The sequence below is a fragment of the Halichoerus grypus genome, chromosome 11 (genome assembly GCF_964656455.1).
Source record: "Halichoerus grypus chromosome 11, mHalGry1.hap1.1, whole genome shotgun sequence".
Lineage (NCBI taxonomy): Eukaryota > Metazoa > Chordata > Mammalia > Carnivora > Phocidae > Halichoerus > Halichoerus grypus.
The window spans coordinates 11480485-11503800 of record NC_135722.1 but is presented as its reverse complement, the minus strand read 5'-3'; the positions used below and the strand labels follow the sequence as shown (position 1 = coordinate 11503800).

The window sequence follows — 23316 nt, the reverse complement described above, 5'->3', positions numbered from 1 at the left end:
CCTTTGAAGCTTAGAATTGACAGGCTTGAATTCTGATATATTTGAATCCAAATGAGTAAGTTTGATTAAGGATAATTATTCTTTCTGCCTAAAAGAGGTGATGCAGTTTATGAAAGATATGGAAAAAGGTTTACCTTAAAGAAAATCTACATATTATTCAATATCAAATCATTTTACCTTCTTCTTTAAGTTAAAACACACATGCATGACCTTCATTTTTCCTTATCTGTCTTATTTGCCAACCCATCATAGACCTCCACCTGACCTCGTGAGGGAGCTTTACATTTAGCAGAATAAAACGTGGCCTCTACATAGTTTGATCTGAGGAATCTGAGTGTATTAGTTTACTATCACTGCTACAAACTAATTACCACAAACTAAGCGGCTTAAAACAGCATAAATTTATTATCTCACGGTTCTGTAGGTTAGAATAAACTCAACCCAGATCCTTCTTTTTTCTTGAAGACAAAGACTGATCCTTGTTCACTCTTGTTCACCCAGTACCTAACACAGTGTCTAGAATATAGTAGGCACGGAATAAATATTTGTTTAATAAATGAATGATTCACCGTGGTATGGCTAACAAGGCTTCTTGTAGATTTGTTTCAATGAAAGAGAGACCAAACTAAATTAGACCTTTTTTCCCATCTATTACTCTTTTAAAAAAAAAAAAAAAATTTAAGAGAGTTTTAAATTCAACTGTTACTCATAACAATTTGAAACTTTGGCAGTACTAATTAAGTATAATATACAACTAGAGATAGTTAAAGTGGAAAGCGAACACCAGAGCATCAGCACAAATAAAACACCTTATACATCAATCCTCAATCATTTTCCATCTTTGCTCTCTCTACGCGTAACTTATTTAAACGTGTGCAAAACTGCTTAATTGCAGTGAGAGATGTGTTACCATATTCCTGGCTTGAATGAGCTTGCATCTTCAATCAGGTATGAAAGCACCCATTTCTCTAGTCTGAGAAATCTAACCCACTTTGTGCCTAAAAGCAAGTGTGAGCCTACCCTAGTCTTCTTTAACCTTCTCTACCCCCTTCCTCTTTAACTGTAGACAAAAGGGAAAAAGAGACCATTGGATCACAACATGAATCCACTGTTTCCAGAACAACATACTCTGAAGACCAGCTTTCTCCCTCTCATTCAGAAATCTTCCATCTCTGAAATGTAGCTATTTTCCCTTAGAAATGAAAAGCTGACTTAATTTGGTTAAAGTATAAAGGAATTTTAGAAAATATTTACAAACTCAGTTTTGCCAGAAATACTTTCTAGAACATATTTAAACATTAAATATTTTTTTTAAGTTTTGAGGCAGGATTAAAAAGTCTCCACTTTTTAATTTTTACTCTTTCTAGTTTCAAAATATTTTATTCTAGTTTCAAAATTCAAAACATCTTACTCTTTCTAGTTTCAAATACACATGTACTGCACAAAATAAAGCAAGTTGCAAAGAAGTGAAGAGTTATATGCTTTTTAAAAGTTATAGTGCTGGGCACCTGGGTGGCTCAGCCAGTTAAGCATCTGACTCTTGGTTTTGGCTCAGGTCATGATCTCAGGGTCATGAGATCGAGCTTCATGTCGGGTTCCATGCTGAGGGTGGAGCCTGCTTAAGATTCTCTCTCTCCCTTTTTTTTTTTAACATGTAATGTATTATTTGTTTCAGAGGTACAGGTCTGTGATTCATCAGTCTTACACAATTCACAGCGCTCACCATAGCATATACCCTCCCCAATGTCCATCACCCAGCCACCCCATCCCTCCCACCCCCCACCACTCCAGCAATCCTCAGTTTGTTTCCTGAGATTAAGAATTCCTCATATCAGTGAGATCATATGATACATGTATTTCTCTGACTGACTTATTTCGCTTAGCATAATACCCTCTAGTTCCATCCACGTTGTTGCAAATGGCAAGATTTCAGTTTTTTTGATGGCTGCATAATATTCCATTATATATATATATATATATATATATATATATATATATACACCACATCTTTATCCATTCATCTGTTTTTTTTAATTTTTTATTGTTATGTTAATCCCCATACATTACATCATTAGTTTTAGATACAGTGTTCCATGATTCATTGTTTGTGCATAACACCCAGTGCTCCATGCAGAACGTGCCCTCCTCAATACCCATCACCAGGCTAACCCATCCTCCCACACCCCTCCCCTCTAGTCCATTCATCTGTTGATGGACATCTTGGCTCTTTCCATAGTTGGGCTATTGTGGACATTGCTGCTATAAACATTGGGGTGCACATATCCCTTCGGATCCCTACATTTGTATCTTTGGGGTAAATACCCAGTAGTGCAATTGCTGGGTCATAGGGTAGCTCTATTTTCAACTTTTTGAGGAACCTCCATACTGTTTTCCAGAGTGGCTGCACCAGCTTGCATTCCCACCAACAGTGTAGGAAGGTTCCCCTTTCTCCGCATCCCCGCCAACATCTGTCGTTTCCTGACTTGTTAATTTTAGCCATTCTGACTGATGTGAGGTGGTATCTCATTGAGGTTTTGATTTGGATTTCTCTGATGTCGAGTGATGTGGAGCACTCTTTCATATGTCTGTTGGCCATTTGCATGTCTTCTTTGCAGAAGTGTCTGTTCATGTCTTCTGCCCATTTCTTGACTGGATTATGTGTTCTCTGGGTGTTGAGTTTGATAAATTCTTTATAGATTTTGGATACTAGCCCTTTATCTGATAAGACATTTGCAAATATCTTCTCCCATTCAGTCAGTTGTCTTTTGGTTTTGTCAACTGTTTCTTTTGCTATGCAAAAGTTTTTTATCTTGATGAAGTCCCAGCAGTTCATTTTTGCCTTTGGAGACGTGCCTAGCAAGAAGTTGCTGTGGCCAAGGTCACAGAGGTTGCTGCCTGTGTTCTCCTCAGTAAAAGAGTTTCTTAAAGGTTACAGTTTCTCTCCACTCTTCCTCTGTCTTGTCATGTCTAGCGTCTGCCCACAAACACACCCTCTTGGGCCCAGGAGGATGGATGAATAAGGCAGATGCAAATTCTCGTAGCTTCATTAGAGAGCAGCAACGCGAGGACAGGGAAGAGCTACATGTGCCTGAATGCAAAGCAGAGTCAAAGTACAAAGTACTTAGAGAACAGACGGGCAGGTGCATGAGGGAGGGAGTGTGCCCACAGACAGTCGGCATTTGCTGCATGTGCATGTACCAGCCGGGCTTATTTACTATTTACGAGCCCCCTGGGAACTATAAGATTCAGCCAGAGAACAGAAACTTCTTGAGCATCTCTTCTCCATGCATTAACCTAGACTTTCTTTCTATAAACTCAACCCAGATCCATCCTTTTCCTCTTCTGCTCCTCTGATGACATTCTGATTAGCATCCTGACCCATGTTTGAATCTTTGCCTCAAGGAAAAGAAAAAAAAAAGTTCCCGAGGAGGTTGCCTGCTCTCAACCCCCTACCTAAAAAATTAGGAGTGACATATTTTCTAAGCACAAGGAAAGTCCCCAAACTCCAAACTCCCCCTATTTGCATGCTGATGCCTGGAATTCTACCATCTGAAACTCATCTGTTAGTTTAAGGCTTGCCCCCTCTTAAAATACCAAGCTCCCCCTTTTAATAGGGTGAATTACTCTTCGAGTTTCGCAGACGTGTGTACAATAAGGATCTGAGAGTGAAAGAAGGCTCTAAGCACCTGGGAAGTTAAAGGAGGACAAGTTCTGGACCAGAAGAGGGCGCACTGCAGACAAAGCACGCAAACCCCAGCCTGACGCAGGTCTGGTTCCTTACATGGATATCAATGTATGTCGTTTCACTTTCACGGTCCACGGTCAAGACACCTGTCAAATCGTAACTGTCGATCCAAATGGTCAAGCCACACATGTTAAGACATTTGAAACTGACAAGAGCCAATTCAGTGAGGTAAGGTGTGTAAAACATTCTGGGTCTTGCGCACCAATAAAATTATATTTTATTAGTTCTGGTATTATCATCTAACTGGAGAAGGATCAATTCCCCAGATGCCTCCTACCATTCCCCTACAGTATACATAAAGGAATTAATATTTACCTATTACTCATGGAGCGTTGTGCTAGACAGCACAGTGGCTGTTTTATGTAATCAGCACGATAATCTGCCAGGTGGGTATTTCTCAGATGATCAAGGTTCCAATCCCAGAGCCACAAATTGCTGATGGACAATTTATGGATTTCCCTTGTGCTGTCACATCCTCTGTCTCTAAATCTACCAAGGGTATGCTACTAACTTAAGATTGATTAATATTTAGGATGCTTGGGTGGCTCAGTTGGTTGAGTGACTGCCTTCGGCTCAGGTCATGATCCCGGAGTCCTGGGATCGAGTCCTGCGTCGGGCTCCCGGCTCAGCGGGAAGCCTGCTTCTCCCTCTGACCCTCTACCCTCTCATGCTGTTTCTCTCTCTCTCTCTCAAATAAATAAATAAAATCTTTAACAAAAAAAATTGATTAATATTTAATTTCACATCTATTTGGCACAATAAGTATGGGAATTAAATTATATAATATATGTAATTTGTGGAATTTATGTTAGGTTTCCATCTCTCTGTCTCGTTCTTGGTGCAGACTGAATTCTCTGTTTTATGGCGAGGGCAGAGACTTACCCCTCTGTCTCAAGGAATGAATATCTCCTCTTCTAAGTTCAGAGAGTCTTTATACTTTTACAATAAGAGTTCAGGGATTACTGTTACATCAAAAATCCCTGATGATAAATCATTCTAATTTGTTTGTAAAGTAATATTCAGGGTAGTATATCCGTATGCCTCTCCTTCTGGTGTCAATTTATCAAATAGAAAATAGAATTTATGGTGCTAAGAAATCCTACCCTTAAACTGTGAATGTTCTATCTCAAGGCTATTCTCTAAAATGAATTTTTAAAGACAAGATAAAAGAAATCAAAAAGAGCCCCTTGATTGATGCTTCAATCTCAGGAAGACTAAATTCCCAGCATTACCTCTACAACCACTTTCCTCTGAACTTGCATATCTCTCACAGGGGACTCAGTTTTCCTGTATTTAGCATATGTCAACATGGAGTCCACGACATATACTCCATCCATGCCCAAGAGCCACCACTGGTAATATGCCCCTCTATAGGAGCACTCACTTGGTGCCTGGAACTTTATTTTAAGCTTTATATACTTCTTCTGAAACAAGAATCTCAACAGCCCCATGAGATAAGCAATATCATTCCCATTGCACAATAGGAAACTAGCCTCAAAAATAACCCATTGCAGGAAATGCATATCAAAACCACAATGAGATATCACCTTACACAGGTCAGGATGGCTAGAATCAAAAACACAAGAAACAAGTGTTGGCAAAATGGGGAGAAAAGGAACCCTCGTGCACTGTTGGTAGAAATGTAAATTGGAAACTGTGGAAAACAGTAGGAAGGTTCCTCAAAAAATTAGAAATAGAACTACCATTTGATTCAATAATTTCACTACTGGGTATTTACCCAAAGAAAATGAAAACACGAATTCAAAAATATATACCCTATGTTTATTGCAGCATTATTTACAATTGCCAGATATGAAAGCAATCCAAGTGTCCATCAATAGATGAATGGATAAGGAAGATGTCACACACACACACACACACACACACACACACACACACACACACACACGGAATATTACACAGCCATAAAAAAGGATAAGATCTTGGCATTTGCGACAACATGGATGGACTTATTATGCTAAGTGAAATAATTCAGACTTAGACAAATATCATATGATTTCACTTATATGTGGAGTATAAAAAACAAAATAAATGGGGGGTGCCTGGGTGGCTCAGTCAGTTAAACGTCTGCCTTCGGCTCAGGGCATGATCTCAGGGTCCTGGGATTGAGCCCTGCATCAGGCTCCCTGCTCAGTGGAGAGTCTGCTTGAGGATTTTCTCTCTCCCTCTGCCCCTCCCCTGCGCTTGCATCCTCTTTCTCTCTCAAATGAATACATAAATAAATCTTAAAAAAAAAAAAAAAAAAGACCGAGACCACAGAGTGGATGTTTTTTTAAAGACCCAAGTATATGTTTTCTACAAGAAACCTACTTTAAATATAAAGACACAGATTAAAAGTAATGCAGTGGAGAAAAATATACCAAAAGAAAACAAGTAGATACATTAATTTGAGATGAAGCAGACTTCAGAACAAGGAAAATTATTAAAAGAAGATCTTTATAATAATGATGATAAAGGGGTTAATTCTCCCAGTATGTAATAATCATTAATGTGTATGCCCTTTAACAGCAGAGTATCAAAATAGGTAAGGCAAGAACTGATAGAAATACAAGGAGAAGTAGACAAACCCACTATTATAGTTGGAGACTTCAACATCCCTCTGCCCACAATTTAAGATCCAAAAGGCAGAAAATCAATAATGATACAGTCGAATTAAGTAGCAACATTAATCAACTGGATCTAATTAATATTTATATTTCATCCAACAACAGCAGAATACACATTCTTCTCAAGCTCACACAGAACATTCACCAGGATAGACCATATTCTGGGCCATAAAACACACCTTCACAGATCATACAAGGTAAACTCTCAGACCCCAGTGGAATTAAACTGGAAAGTGAGAACAGAAAGATATATGGAAAAAATCCCAATATATACACGCTAGTGACTTTTTAATAACTCCCATTGCATCTGCGACTGCCAACTTCCCTGTTGAAAATTATATTTCCTACAAATATCTGACACTATTCCCTATGCTGATTATTATATGAGACTTCCAACTCAGTGTCTAAGGGAGCATGTAGACTGTGCGTGCATTTGGGAAAAGAGGAGCAGAGCGATGAAGATGGGGCAACTGGCAGACCCCCCTTCCTAATGCAAAGGTAGGTGAGGATACCTGAAGACACAATTACAAGCAACCTAGCTTAGCCCACACACAATTTTAGGATTTCAATAGCGTTCAGTCTCCAGTGCCTGAAAGGTACCATAACCATGTGCAATTCTTGTAGTATTTGTCCATTACAGCTAAAACCCTTAGGCTGATTAAGATCTCCCGCCTCTTATGTAAAATACTAGGCTTCTCAAGACACATTCAAATTAGAAGTGATTTTTTTTTCACTAAAACTCATTCTATAAACATTCCTGAGCACTTACAATATATAGAAAAATAACTGGTACAGTCTTTCTCTAAAAAAGAGATTAAAAGCTAGCAGGATGCAGGGAGAGAAACAGAATTATATGATGCCATTAACATTATGGTGATATTACTACCCCATGCTTGTATGTGCTTTGAAGTTTACAATGTGCTCTCATATGAATTGTCATTCAAAGGACTTAACGCAGCAACAAAAGTGAATGGGGGGCAGAGAGGGGACGTTTAGGATGAGGCTGGAGATGAAGTGAAAACAAACAAGTACTTGTTGAGTAACTACTGTATTTCAGACACTGGCCATCCATCTGTCCATTCATCTATTCAAAAAGAATCACAAAATAACTGATATATGCCTGATAGGAAGAGGAGATACAATGGTGACAAAACAAAGTCTCTGCCCTTAAGAAATTTACATTTGGAAGAAGAGGCAGAAACAAATAGATACATAATGACAGGTCATAAAAAGTGCTAGGTTATCACAAGTAAACCCCAGTCTGCAGAGTAAGCCTTATGCTTCCCCCTTCCACGGAGGGAGATTAATAGGTGCATAAAGGTTAAATTTCTCAGGGTCACACAGTCAACATTTAAAATGCTTGAACCTGAATTCAAAGGCTGTGCTCTTTTGAACAAACTGCCCCTATGTTCCATAATGCAGCCCGAGGTTATGAGATAGGCCACCATCCTATCCTGTCCTGACATTGCACCAAAATCTGGAACCTTCTAAGATGATTGGCCAGTAGAGTGAGTGGAATCATATTAATTCAAAAGAGAAACCAATAGTAAGCAACTTCAACACCAGTGTCGAGATCTGACTTGGCTGGTCCCAGGCTCTCTTCTAGACAGCTTCAGCCAATGCCTCGCAGAACCATTAAATAGCAAGAGAATACTAGAACTGTCTTCCCTACACTTCTCTTTTCTTAAGAACTCACCTTTCTTAAGACAATTTTACAGAAAAGGAAGAGGAAAATACAAGAGGCATAATATCAGAGTTCAAATTAATGGGGAAATCTACTTCAAGTTGTAAATATGTGAGGTTTTTTTTTTTTCAAAATCAGAAGGCATTTAAAAATTTTTTTAATTGGACACAATAGAATATCCTCTTAAAGTAAAATTACCAAAACCCAATTACTCACAGGTACTGGCTGCTACCATTGTGATATCTTTCCAGATTTCTTCCAGGCATGTAGATTTTTTTCCCCCAAGATAACATCATATGAGACATTCAGTGTTTCAATCTGTCACTGAAAGGGAATATTACCATGTCTACAAGTTCTACATTTTCAATCTAAATGACTGTAATACTAGATTGTTCTACTGTACCATAATTTACTGAAACAATTTTATGTATTAGACATTAACTTAAATTCTAATTTCCTCTATGATCAAATTTTTTTGTACTTATGATAGTAAGCACTTGGTTTACTAACACGTTAGCATAAATTCCTAAAGTAGAATTACTGTATGAAAGGATTTTCATATTTTAAGTTTTGACACATATTTCCAGAATGACCCCAGAAAGTTTGTCCTTGTGTATACACTCCTACCAACCACTATGGCGTTGACCAACTTTTCATATGTGGACTGACCAACTGCATTTCTCTGTGAATTATGACCCATTTTTGCTTTAAAGTATCTATCTGGTTCTAATTGATTGACAAAAGTTCTTTATACATCAAAGATATTAAGCCTATTTGTATTATGTTTTTTACGTATATTTTCCCAGGTTTTTCATTTATTTTTAACTTATTTTTCATGCTTTTGAACATTAAAGTTTCCTATTTTTATTTAGTCAAATCTAATAATCTTTGGTGCTATTCTTACAAAGTCCTCTACCCCAAAAATTATAAAAACATTTAGTTAAACTTCTTTCTAATATTTTAATTAATTTTTTGACATTTATATTACTAAGATGACAAAATCTTCAGTCTTCTATTCCCATGAGAAGTTAAAAAGTAATATAATTTCTTTCAGCTCATAGCATCTACCTCTAAAAGGAAATCAAACAAAAAGAAAAAGAAATCAAACATTCAACACAACTAAAAATGGGCTGCTTCTTTACAATACCTTAATCATCAGCTAAAACTAGAAAACTAACATATTATTTGACCTAGTAAGTCCAGATGCACACAAAAATGTATTTACAAAATGTTGAGAGCAGCATTCTTTGAAAATAGTAATTAGAGCCCAACTAGGCAAACTGAAGAGGTCAATGTATGACTTTTGTGACCCCTCACCTAAATATATTCTACAAGCTTGACTCCCAATGCCACCCACCCACCCCTAGTTTCCATATTCCCTCTCCAACCCCTGTCTCCCAAGACTGTTATGCTCGCCTGGCTAGCAACCCCCAATCCAGTCTAGCCCTAATGACCAATGCTTATTCTCGACCTGCCTGGTTGCCATATACCTAAGAAAACCATTCTCTACCTTAGTAGTCAATGTATTTACCCCCTGCATTCTACAAAGGATTAGGGAGATCTTATAGCAACAGCAACAAAACACACATAATAAAATAATAAAATGTAAGTAAGAAACTGTTAAGAGACTACACTTGAAAAAGTATGGCATAGGAAATTAAGCTACATATATGTTTCAAGTGTATGGAAGACAAAGCAAGGGGAAATGGTCCAGTACATAGTCTTCATTGTCTATGAGGAAGAATCTTACTGGTTTCCCAGGGGAGCGCTCTCTTACACTGGGGTTTAGGACAAATGTTTCCCTTGTGGTCTCAAATGGGGACACTGAATAGATCCTGCCCTTAATACAGTCTTAAGGTGGGCTCTCCTTTTTAGACACCCCTGTTAAAGACAATAACATAATTCTGAATACAGAATACCATTTGCAAGGCTTTCTATTTGTTAGGTGGCACTAAAAAACTCCAGAGTGCCAGTTTTAGGCACTTGTTTAAAAAAGGACACTTGTTTAAAATGTTATTCCTGGATGCTGGCATACATAGGATTCCTATCAGATCATATTTAAAAAAAAAAAAAAAAACTTTTAAGAAAAAATTCAATTTTCAACAGGAATTAAAAGGCTCCAGTGAAAAGAATATAAGGCATCTAGGAAAATCGACAGAGAAGTTTATTTCAGAGGCTTTTTTAAAAGATGTATTTATTTATTTGGGGAGTGGGGGCTGAGGGAGAGGGAGAGAGAATCCTAAGCAGATTCCCTGCTGAGCACAGAGCCCAGTGCAGGGCTCCATTCCATGACCCTGACTGAGATCATGACCTGAGCCACCCAGGTGCTTCCAGAGGCTTTTTATATGTCCCAAACCCTCAAGTTAAATCATAAAAAGCTCTCAAGTATAACAGAACTGGAAAAAGAAACATCAAGAAATAGGTTGTTTGCAGGATGCTTTGTTATGCTTTTATTTCAGGGAAAGTGCTCGCTTCTTCTTTCATCTGGTTTACTCTCTTCTTTCTTAGCCTGTTCTCTTCAAATATAATGTCATTCCTGCAGCTACCAAGACTATTTTCTATTGTTGAACTGGATTTTAGTCATCTCAACTATTTGAATTTTTAAAACTTATCTGTCCTTGGACATACTGATATTCTTATTGAAAAGAGTTTTGTCCTCTGATGGCCAAATATCTGATTTGAAAAAAACAAACAAACCTATTTTGCTATAATATAGCAATAGTAGAAAATCCCTGAGGTCTGAATCATCAAACCTGGTTAAAAATCTCTTTCTATTAGTCTGACTATTTTAGAATCCACATATAAGTGAGATCAGAAAGAACTTGTTTTTCTGTGTCTGGCTTATTTCATTTGCATAACATGCTCTACTCATAGAAGCACAGAGTAGAATGGTGGTGACCAGGGGCTGGAGGGAGCAGGAGATGGGAGGTGTTGGTCAAGGAGCACAACATTTGAGTTACGCAAGATGAGTAAGTTCTGGAGATCTAATGTACAGCATGGTGACTACAGTTAAAAATACTTTATTGTATACTTGAAATTTGTTAAAAGGGTAGATCTTAAGTGTTTTCATGACAAACAAAAAAGAAACAGAAAAGTACTTGAATATTAAAAAAAAAAAAATTCTCTGTCTTTCACCAAGTCAGACTGGTTCTTGAAGAATAAACAATCTTCTCTGTTCACCCCTAAAGTGAGGAGTTTTGGATTAAGTCACCTCTGAGGCTTTAATAGTTTGTCCATAATACCTGCATGTGCTCTGATCAAAGACTGCAGCTCTACCCTCTATCAAGAGCCCTGTGGGCCCAGTGAGGTCCAAGCGTCTCTGAGGGCCCGGAGGATTACTTATCAGGGCCTGATTCTTCTTTTCCTTTAAAGGAGGAGGTGAGCATTAAGTAGTCAGGCTATTTAATTAACCACTTAAGCCTTATCTACCCAGTATAATTCTGATACACCAAAGTTAAGTTCCAGACTCTCTCATCTGGCAGAATGGTACAGGGAGAAAGCCTCTGGAGTCTGTTAAACAAAAACTATTCACTGGACACTTGTTTAAAATGGCAAGACAAATTTTATTCAAGACTCTTGCAACAGGGGTCAAGATGATTGCAATAAAGGAAAGAGATTAAGTTTAACTCCAAATACAATAAGGATAGGTGGGGATTTATAGCCAATGAGCAGAATGAGGGGGTCAGTGGATGGAAAATTATGAAAAGGACATATGAAGACCAAGGAATTCATGCTAAATTGGCTTAACAGGACTCTTTAAAGATAAGCCAAGGACTTAGATACAAGGAGTTAGATATCAAGGGCCAGGGATGACACATTGATCAGACGTCAAGGGTAGGGGCTTCTTGCTAAACTGATTTAGCAGGATTCTCAGCAAGTAAAGACACAGAAAGCCAAGATCTAGGCCTAGTTGAAAAGAGGGCTCAGAGGAGCCCAGTTAACATTTGGTCTTTGTCAAGTCCAAAAAACTATTTGGATTTGAATCCTCGATTTGCCACTGACTAACTTCGCAGTTATGCAAATGTGGGCAAGACATTAACTGCTCCTTAAGCTTCAGCTTCTCCAATATAACATGGAGATGATCATAACCACTCTCTAGACCCCACAGAGACATCATGAGAATGAAAATCAAGATGAGATGCTGCCAGTGAAAGCCTTTGGTAAAGTATAAAGCCCTGCATACATGTGAGGAAGCTACTCTTGCAGCACATAAGGCAAGCCATTAGTCAAATGACCATAGTCTTGCCATCTCCCTCTTATCAGAGGAAAGGCATCGGAGTATGATGGCTCTTGCTGTCCACTCAGGGTATTTCCAATAGGAGAGAAGAATCATCAGGATAAAGAATTTCCTGGCCACAAAAGGGGAGACCCTAGCCCAATTTTTCTGAGTAGTCATGATGATCTGGATGCTCAATAGAGCCTTATAAGAATATACAATAAGTGATGCTTTCCCCTCATGGCACTCTACTCCTAACCCTAATGTACCTTCTCCCAAGGTAGACCTGGAGGAGGATGGTCTGCACCATGGGCCAGAGCAACCACACCAATGTGAAGGAATTTGTCTTCCTGGAACTCACTCACTTCCAAGAGCTAGAATTGTTCTTGTTTGTGGTCTTCCTTGCTGTGTATGTAGCAACTGTGCTAGGCAATGCCCTCATTGTGGTGACCATCACCTGTGAGTCCCACCTTCACGCTCCCATGTACTTTTTGCTGCGGAACAAATCGGTCCTGGACATTGTTTTTTCATCTGTCACTGTTCCCAAGTTCCTGGTGGACCTGTTATCAGAGAAGAAAACCATCTCCTACAATGGCTGCATGGCACAGATCTTCTTCTTCCACTTCGCTGGTGGGGCAGACATTTTCTTCCTCTCTGTGATGGCCTATGACAGATATCTTGCAATCGCCAAGCCTCTGCATTATGTGACCATTATGAGGAGAGAGGTGTGGGTGGGTTTGGTGGTGGCTTCCTGGGTGGGCGGTGGTTTGCACTCAATTGTCCAGATAATTCTGATGCTCCCGCTCCCCTTCTGTGGCCCCAACATCCTGGATGCCTTCTACTGTGATGTGCCCCAAGTGGTTAAGCTGGCCTGCACTGACACCTTTGCCCTGGAGCTCCTCATGATCTCTAACAATGGGCTGGTGACCCTGCTGTGGTTCCTCCTGCTTCTGGGGTCTTACACCGTCATTCTGGTGATGCTGAGATCTCACTCTGGGGAGGGGCAGAAAAAGGCCCTGTCCACCTGCACCTCCCACATCCTCGTGGTGACTCTGCACTTCGTGCCTTGCGTCTATATCTACTGCAGACCCTTCACTACGCTGCCCATGGACACAGCTGTGTCCATCAATAACACGGTCATTACCCCCATGCTGAACCCCATGATCTACACCCTGAGGAACCAGGAGATGAGGTCAGCCATGAAAAGACTGCAGAGAAGGCTTGGGCCTTCTGAGAGCAGTAAGCTGGGGTGAGCACTCACATGGAGACTGGAAATCTATGGTCTGGGTTCCTCGAACTACTATCCTGAGGCAACAGATGGCTAGCTCTCTCACCAGTCATTTCTATATATCCTCATAGCCACTCAACTCTCTTAGCAGGAATCTAACAACAAAAGGAAGAGAAGAGATTGAACATGAGCTATTAGGCTTGTGAACTTGGGAGAAGCAGTGGGTAGAAGATGGAAATCAATTACCTAAAGCTATTTTGGTGTAATCTGTGATTCTCTGCCAACATATTTTACCTTACTTTGACCCCCTGCAATATGGAAATGACATTGTCCGCTCACAAGGTGTTCATGAGAATGAAGAATGATAAATGTTGAGAGGATGGTGGTTCTGAAGATTAGCACCAATGGTGGTGTTAATCAGGCATGCAATCCACATTCCCTATTGTCTATCCCTCTAATCCCAAATATGCACATGTGGAGATTATGGATTGTTTATTTCATATGTGCTCTTTCTAGTGACTCTGTATTTCCAGTTAATTATTAAAATCACTTCTTGATTTAATATTCTGAATACAGAATCTTCAATATATTTCACCAACTAGTGAAAAGAGAAGAAATGTTTTAAACGTGTTCAGTCGGATATATACATGGACAAATCTACACATGGACCAAGAATTTCCTCTTCTCAGGTCCATTCTACTAATTTGCCCACAGAAATTAACCTCAAAAGTGCTTGTATGGTTTGGGGATATATCTGCACAAATTCCACCATGGTAATTTATTTTATGTTAACCTGAACTTTCTTCTTCCCCCTCTTCTCTCCCCATTTCACTCTCAGAGCTTTTATAGCTGGAGCAAATCTATAGTTTTTGTCTTTCAATGCCTGACAGTTCAAGAGAAGTCACTTAGGACAACAACAAAAATACCTAAGAAATACCTTTTCACATACTCAATACCCGTTTTGTGTACCAGGAGAGGGAAGAAACATATCATATGCAGGGTCATTTAGGAATAGCCACTGGGTCTGTGTTGTAATCCACATCTCTCCAAAGAAGAATTCCACAGAATTTAATATGTAGAAAGACAATAAATGTTTCTTCACTCCCTATGCTCATGTCAAATTCCACCCTCCAGCCTACAATTGTCATTCAGAAATCAATTAGTAAAAAAGCAACATACAGTAAATCAGGATATTGTAACATACAGAACAATTTTTTGCAAATTGTTATGATGCATTAAAAGGTCCTAGTAAGTGACACATAAATGTGATCTTCTCTGAATCCTACAAGACGGAGACATTAGGCCAAGACTTTTTTTTTTTTACACCTTTGTTTTTATTTTATACAGAATTTACTCCCAGGCCATAAGGTTTTTTTTCTTTAGTTTCTTCTGGGATATTTTTTTCTTCTGTGCAACCTCCTCTTCTAGTTTAGGAACAACCTTCTCTCTTCCAGTAAGGAGCATCTCAGAGCGGCAGGGAGAGCTCATGTGTGGGTTAACCTGACCATGAGCCCTGTAAATTCCATGCCGCATCTTGGAGCTTTGTTCACCTGGATGTGCTCAGTGACCAGAGAACCTACATCTAAACCCTTAGGGTCAGCATGACTCTCTGCATTTTTAAGCATGTGCAGTAAAAATTCAGTACTCCTTTTGGGCCACCGACCCTGTATCCAGCCCCACTATTTGGCCTGGGAGCACCAACCAACTCTACCATTATAGCAACAGAATGGCACACATTGCTTCTGCAAAGTGACATCCTTCAGATACTTGGTGTTTTCAGATATGCATACGCCTTGATGGCCTGGGTAGTTTTATGTGTGTTCTTAGAGTGAACATGAAGATTTGCATGATTTTGTAGGGTTTTCTGGGTCAAGTGAATAGTGAACCATTTTCAGAGGTCACTTCAGGCCACTTATGGAAGAGGCTAGGCCAAGACTTAATCATATGTCAGTGCTTCTCAAATTTTTAAAAATTATTGCCCCCTCCAAGGAACTTTATTAGATATTTTTCCTAATTGCTCTCTCACAAGAAAAAAAATTTTAAAGATTTTATTTATTTATTTATTTGACAGAGAGAGAGTAAGCAGGGGGAGCTGCAGGCAGAGGGAGAAGGAGAAGCAGGCTCCCCGCTAAGCAGGGAGCCCGATGTGGGGCTCAATCCCAGGACCCTGGGATCATGACCCGAGCTGAAGGCAGACGCTTAACCAACTGAGCCACCCAGGCGCCCCACCCTAAGAAAATTTAATACCAAAGATATACAGTGTATCTTTTTATGTACTGAAACTCTTTGAAGGGCCACACAGCATTGTAATATCTAAGAATTTTTTGGCCCCCAAGAACCAATTTTTGTCCCCTTGGGCATGTTGCTCACATTGAGAATGAATGATCATATGACATTAGATGCTTATATTAATATGTTTCCCTAAAACTCAGAGACTCACAGAGCAGATAGATTTATGCCTTCTGGTGTTTTACAAGAATTTAGAAAACAGAAACGTGGGCATCTGTGTGTATGTATGCATGTGCATATGTGTGGACTTGCATGCAGTAATGACTTGGAAACTGTTTAATAACCCCCACTGGAACTCCAACATGATCAAAGAAGGTCCATTCTCTTTCCACACTCATATCCAGTAAAATTCCCTTTGCTAATTCTTGTATTTAGGCTTGGGCCTGAGGGACTAGTGCATGTGACAGGGGAAAGCAGAAGAGTCATGATGACACAACTCCCTGAGTCTGCCCTTTCCAGTGTGAAGGTGGAAGAGAAGACCTTGACGGACTTGGCCTTCTAACATGCTGGTTCCCCAGCATCACATACGCTGACACCCACCCACCCAGTCTCAGATGGTGCGAATTCCTGGATGGACACCGAAGGTTTAGGTAAGGACATGGACCTGTCAGTGTGAGACATTGTGGATTATGCATGAATAGGATAAGCATGAAAAATGTACCCAGTGCGTTAGATACTGCAAAAATAGCTCTCTCTTTAGTGAGAGAAAATGAAGTGGATGTTAAATATTGGGAAAGGAGGAATGTCTTTCTAAGAAGGGGCCACAGACATGGGGTCAGCATGCTTAAAGAGAAAGCAGCTGGTATTTGGTAGAACAACTGAATTGCATTTAAGGAGATTTTATTCCAGCTTAGGGTCTGTCCATGGGGATCACAGAGCATTTTTCCACAAGATGGGTGTTTCCTTAAAAATACATGATTCTAAAATGCCCTAAATTCCCTTAAAAACTGTAGAGGTTTTGGGGTACCTGGGTAGCTCAGTCAGTTTAGCGTCTGCCTTTGGCTCAGGTCATGATCCCAGGGTCCTGGGATCAAGCCTTGCATTGTGCTCCCTGCTTGGTGGGGAGCCTGCTTCTCCCTCTCCCTCTGCTGCTCCCCCTGCTTGTGCTTGGCACTCACTTGCTCTCTCTCCGTCAAATAAATAAATAACATCTTTAAAAAAAAAGAAAAGCTGTAGAGGTTTCAAAGGCAGCCCCATATCCACACATTGCCCATGATTCACTGAGTATCTTTTGCCTTTGACCCAGAGCCAGCTTTATTCCCAAACCCGATGACCTAGCACTGAAACCTCTGACCCATTTGGTTAACCCACATAAGTTCAAATACAAACAAGCAAATTGGTTCAAAGAGAAGCTGTTCTACTGAATAACATTTTACATTCTGCCAACGTCTTCTTAAATAACTCTTCATGACAACCAGGGAAGATCCTGTTTTCAGGGGAAAGGGAAAGAAATCAAGTTAATTGAATGCCTACTATGTGCTGGGAACTTTACAGACATAATCGTAGTTGCTCTTTATGCTACCCAATTAAGTTAAGTATTATGCTTCCTAGTTCACAGAGGAGGAAACTGAAGGAAAATAGAGGACTTGCTCCAGGTGAAAAAGAAGGAAGAGGCAGAATTCTAGTCCAGGTATGCCCTACTCCAAAGCCCTTAACATTGCTCCACACCATATCACACTATTTTACAACTGAGGATCTGAGGCAGAGAGACGAATGACTTTTTCAAGGTCACAAAGCTATTTTATAGCCTGGATCAGAAAATGCATCTCTATCTGGTACCCCTGAGGTCAAATCAAGGACATTAACAAAAGAGTTGCTTAGCCTGTGTTTGTCAAGATCCTTCTCACTCACCCTCATTCCAATGCCAATGCTTATGTCATGATGAACACTTACCAGGTAGGTTTATTCATTAATTAAAAAAACAAACAAACACATTTTTTGAGCACCTAACACTTGCCCAAACTAGGTAAAGCTTTGGTGATGTTAGGATGAATGAAACACTGAGCAGGCAGGATGAACTTGAGGGGTAATAGGGAAATTATACTGAACTAAGGAGAGACACACACGTAAGAACTTAGTTGGAATGATCTGTTACAACTACCAGAAGAGAAGTCAGTGCAGAGAATGAGGAGTCCCAAAGGGGTGTCAGAAAAGTTTTCACAGAATAGGAGACTCTGACCCTGAGTGTTGAAAGATTAGTGTCTGTGAAGGCAGATAAATAGGAGATTCTGGAGGTGGGGAGGGCATGGTGGGTAGAGCAAGCCACAGGAACACAGATCTAAAGGTGTGGGCCAGCAAGAATTTGCATAACATTTAAATACCTGAAACAGAGGATCGAAGGAAACAGGGTACCAGACAATACCAACAGGAGTTTAATCTTTATTCTGTAGACAATAGACAATATTCTGTAGACATTAAAGATTTTCAGACAAATGAATATATGGTCCCATTTGTGACTTGTAATCATATTTCTGGAAAAAACAGACATGATGAATTAGAGAAAACTACACTGAAGGAAAGGAAACCAGTTAGGAAACTTGCAATGATCTAAGGAGAAATGATAAGGGGTTAGCTGAGGAGGAAGAGAAGGGGACACACTGGGAGAGGTGAAGAAAGTAGAATCCTCAGGAGAGTTTTTACAGTGTCCCGGTTCCTTGCAATGTGAGTGGCTCAGTAGAAGTCTTTTGGATAAAGCATGCTACCTATCAGTACCTGCTGTGGGGGCCCCTATGCTCACCGAGACAGAATAAACAGAGGAAACAAGGCAAGTGGTCATATTCTTCAGAGCAAAGGAGATGCAATGTGTGTTTGGAGGTTATTTATCCACATAATTTCTCAAGGCTCTCAGAGCTTGTTTCTACACAGACCAAGAGTGATGCTTCCCAAGTGGGCACGTTCTGGGGACCACCTAGATGGTGGTGCCAGATGGTTCAGACAGATGCTTAGGCTGAAGATGGCTTTTTCCTCTGAGTTAACTTTGTCACCACTGCCACCATCGTAAATCTCAGAAATTATTAAAATGGCATGAGTGGAATATGTATTGTGCTGAAAGCTAAACTTCACCACTAGCTTTCTCTATGTCCTTCTGCATGTCAATTAAACTTCCCCAGGACTTTATTTTTTTTTCAAAATTGACCCTCAAGCAATAAAATATTGCTCACTCCTGACTCCCACAGGCAAACTAGAATGAATTGAAAATTCTCTAAGTTGGATCTGCCACTTCCTTCCCAAACAGGACTCTATAGTAAGAGAACCTATGGGCCTCCAGGGACAGGGAGCTACCATTGTTCCATTGGGTGTTGATCTGTATGCTGTTAGGAAATGCAAATCCTAAGCTCATCAGAAACTCCTCAGGTTTTGTAGGAAGGGTGTACCTGCATTGTCTACATCTCTGCAGTAGGCTTGTACTTCATGCCCTCCCTCTACATATGCATGCCTGGACTTTGCTGTCTTCTTTGTGAACAGAACCATCTCTGGTACCATCCTTGTCATCTTTGTGTTAAACCCCAACCTCTGAGTATTGATGAAATGAAATTTTTTAAAGTTGGAAAAAAAAAAAAAAACTTGCCATTTCTAAAAGATATAGAAGGGCAGTGGTCTAAAATTCCTTGGTCATGGAGAGAGGAAATGAAGGGGCTGATGAAACCCACTCTTGAAAGGACTAGCAAAATTCTGTAAAGAGTCTCTTATACAAATTATTCTTGGATTTATATATTCTGAAGCTGGCAGGCAGCGTGGAAGAGTAGAAAGATCCTAGAACTAAGAGACAGAAGAGACTTGTGTTACTTTTCCTGTGCCACCGATTTTCCATATGACCTTGGAAAATTGGCTTAATGCTTATTGAGTTCACTCTTTCAGTTTTGGTATTAATTGACATGGGAATGCTAATACCTTCCCCTCTAACCTCAGAGGGTTATTAGAAAAATTGATTGTAATTAGGTGGGCAGTGCTTTTAAAACTATAACATGCTGTTCAAATCAATCCCATTCATGGTGTCACTGAAAGCCCTATGAGGGTTGTTTTATTCCAATCGCTTTTAAGGCATAGAAACAAAGTGGAATGAGAATAAAATCAGAGGTGCTCCCATTCATGGAGGTGTAGGGAACCCACAGCTCCTTCCATGAAGACTTCCTTAGTTCTCTTCCTCAACAACCTCTGGGGTGGATATTTTTTTTTTTGAACCAAAATATCATGTAACATTTAATAATTGCAAATATATTTATTACAATTTACAGATTAAAGCTATATACACAAATATAATTTTAGCTATAAAATCCCAACAAACTGGTTACATTTATGTCACTGGATCTGTAGAAGCCCATTTAGAGTCTTCTAGTCCCCTAAATTCACCTTCCTTAAGTTATACAAAAATAAAATCTGATAGTTTTAATTTCAAGTTAAAGATGAAGAGGTGCTGTTATCACATTACAATACTCAAAAAATTTTACCTGTCTGTACAATGCCTTTCACATGCTACATTGATACTTAAAGCACCATTGCAAGACTTTAAATGTGTATGACATTCAATTACAACGTCCAAGTTTAACTTTGTTCTAACAACTAGGATTGGGATGAAACGACAAGAATTTTTTCTCCATCAGTCCAACTCAGAAACAGCCCCTTTGGTCCTGTCTGTCTAGGGTTGGATTTTAACAGATGCCAAAGGCCCCAGTAAGTACAGTAGGGAAATGAATGATCTAGCTCAAACCACATTTTGGGCTAAGGAGGGAGCTGAAGCAAGTTAAAACTGAGTGACTTCCCCAGGTAACACAGCAGGTTCATAAAGAATAAGATATATGATTAAAACTATATTTATGCATGTTCAATTTCCACAGAAGAGATAAATTTTGCTTGATTTCAATGCCTCAGTAATATTATTGTTTCTTTCAAAGCTGTACATGGAGGAAGAAATATCATCCAATGGCCCTGAAAAATCATACCAGGGTGTCTGAATTTATTTTTTGTGGACTTACCCAGTCTCAAGAGTTGAGCTTGCTCTTATTTTTCTTTTTATCTGTAGTTTATGTAACAACTGTGTTAGCAAATGTTGCCATCATGGTCACTGTGACCTGTGAGTCCCGCCTTCACAGCCCCATGTACTTCCTGCTCCGCAATCTCTCAGTCTTGGACATCTGCTTCTCATCCATCACTGCTCCCAAGGTCCTCGTGGACCTTCTGTCAAGGACAAAGACCATCTCCTTCAACGGTTGCATCACTCAGATGTTCTTCTTCCACCTTCTTGGTGGGGCAGACGTTTTTTCTCTCTCTGTCATGGCCTTTGATCGCTACATGGCCATCTCCAAGCCCCTGCACTATGTGACCATCATGAGTAGGGGGCGATGCACTGCCCTCATTGTGGCCTCCTGGGTGGGGGGCTTTGTTCACTCCATCGTGCAGATTTTCCTGTTGCTGCCCCTTCCCTTCTGTGGACCCAATGTTCTTGACACTTTCTACTGCGATGTCCCCCAGGTCCTCAAACTTGCCTGCACTGACACATTTGCTCTTGAGATCTTAATGATTTCCAACAATGGTCTGCTCACTACCCTGTGGTTTGTCCTTCTTCTTGTGTCCTACACAGTCATCTTGATGATGCTGAGGACTCACACAGGGGAGGGCGGGAGGAAAGTCATCTCCACCTGCACAGCCCACATCACTGTGGTGACTCTGCACTTTGTGCCCTCCATCTATATCTACGCCCGGCCCTTCACTGCCCTCCCCATGGACAGAGCTGTCTCCATCACCTTAACGGTCATCATCCCTGTCCTGAACCCCATGATCTATACCCTAAGGAACCAGGAGATGAAGTCATCCATGAGGAGACTGAAGAGAAGACTTATGTTTTCGGGAAGGGGATAACCTCATTATAGACTGTTGATCAAGATACAAACATAATGGAAATATGTTCTTAAAAATATTCGCTGTCACATATTGGGGCTCAACCATGCATAGACAATTAACTATAGCAGGATGGCACAGACACAAAGGATCAGTGACCTGAAACACTGGTATTGAGAAAGAACACCGACAGGAAGTTAAACAGAAAAACACAGTACTTGAAGAGCAATTGACAGCAAGCAGGTTATAAATGTGAAATATAATAGGAGGTCTTGGGTGTCCCAGCAACAGGGTGAAGGATAGCACTGCGATGTCCACACAATGCAGTAGGCAACAGGGACATCTATCTCAACATAGCAGGGCTCCAGCTGCTAGGTCCCAGTCCAGCAATAGTTACCCTATGACTATTTATTAAGCATATACTGTGTATCAAATACTGCTTGTAAACATTCTTCTCCATCACCTCTGCTTTGTCAGCAACTTTGGGCCTTTTAAATCAATTCACCTACAAAATACACTGGCACAAGCCCCACAACCAGCCAGGATACACAAAGACTTAGCTTTTAAGGATTTCCATTGTCTTTTACTTCCTGTGACTTTGTCAGAATTGGATGTGACCTGGGACTTAAATATTGGGGCCTTACAAAATCAGACTGCATAAACACAACAATGGCAAGAATCCAGAACAGCCTGTCCTACTGTTCATACCACTGCCTAAGGCATAATAGCTGAAAAAAGAAAAGCTGTATCCAACCCAATAAATACTTTTATTTTTCCTATGTGCACTCCTTTATCATTTCCCTTACCACAGTGTATTAAAATACCCCATAAAACTCCATGTTACTAGATCTGGTTTTCCTTTATATTCCCAGTGTCTAGAATAGTGCCTGACCTGTAAAAAGCTGTAAATATTGGTTGAATCTGTGGAATGGAATGAAATGAAATGAATGTCAGAAGATGCCAAATTCTACTTAATCTTGTCTTTTAGTATTTAAAACTGACTTTGGAGCACCTGGTGGCTCAGTCGTTAAGCGTCTGTCTTCGGCTCAGGTCATGATCCCAGGGTCCTGGGATTGAGCCCTGCATCAGGCTCCCTGCTCCTCGGGAAGCCTCCTTCTCCCTCTCCCACTCCCCCCTGCTTGTGTTCCCTCTCTCGCTGTGTCTCTCTCTGTCAAATAAATAAAGTATTTTTAAAAAACAAAAATAAAATAAATAAATAAATAAAACTGACTTTATTTTCTAAATAGATACTTCCTCGTGGAAGCCAAAGGAAATTGAAATGGCTAAATCAGAGTGTACTATAATCTTATACTCAAAGTCTTAGCATCAATATATGTCTTTATAAAATCACCAAATCAAGTGTTAGATCCAAAAACGTTTGTTGAGAACCATGTACACAATTGAAGATAAACATCCCAGGGCAAATGAATGTTTTGCAACACTCAAGGCAAATGAATGTACAAATTCATTTAGAGTTCCAATAAACCTGTGCTCTGAGTATGTCCAGACAGCCCCTCAGGATGCCTGGTAATTGTATACAGAAGCATGGGATGTATTTCCTCTTCTCTCCTCTCTCCTTCTCTGGAACATGGGACCTAGTAAAACTGAGTAAGGAAAGAGGTTCATGGAAATGTAACTACAGGTTAATTATAATAATAATAATAATAATAATAATAATAATAATAATAATAC

General features: G+C 39.9%; 2 protein-coding genes and 1 long non-coding RNA gene across 4 annotated transcripts in view; 2 read left to right on the top strand and 1 right to left on the bottom strand.

Moving 5' to 3' along the window:
• Positions 1–23316, bottom strand: part of LOC118547236 (uncharacterized) — a 149648-nt gene that overhangs the window by 66184 nt on the left and 60148 nt on the right. The gene's annotated exons all lie outside the window — the stretch shown is intronic.
• Positions 12581–13525, top strand: OR4D6 (olfactory receptor family 4 subfamily D member 6). The gene has a single exon (XM_036110579.2). The coding sequence runs from the start codon at positions 12581–12583 to the stop codon at positions 13523–13525; it is 945 nt and encodes a 314-aa protein (XP_035966472.2).
• LOC118547228 (olfactory receptor 4D9-like) lies at positions 20686–22450 on the top strand. The gene has a single exon (XM_036110583.2). The coding sequence runs from the start codon at positions 20710–20712 to the stop codon at positions 21643–21645; it is 936 nt and encodes a 311-aa protein (XP_035966476.1). The 5' UTR covers positions 20686–20709; the 3' UTR covers positions 21646–22450.

Excerpts from the sequence above, each read along its gene's own strand:
- OR4D6 (XM_036110579.2), top strand. The coding sequence starts at position 12,581 with ATGGGCCAGAGCAACCACACCAATGTGAAGGAATTTGTCTTCCTGGAA.
- LOC118547228 (XM_036110583.2), top strand. The coding sequence starts at position 20,710 with ATGGCCCTGAAAAATCATACCAGGGTGTCTGAATTTATTTTTTGTGGA.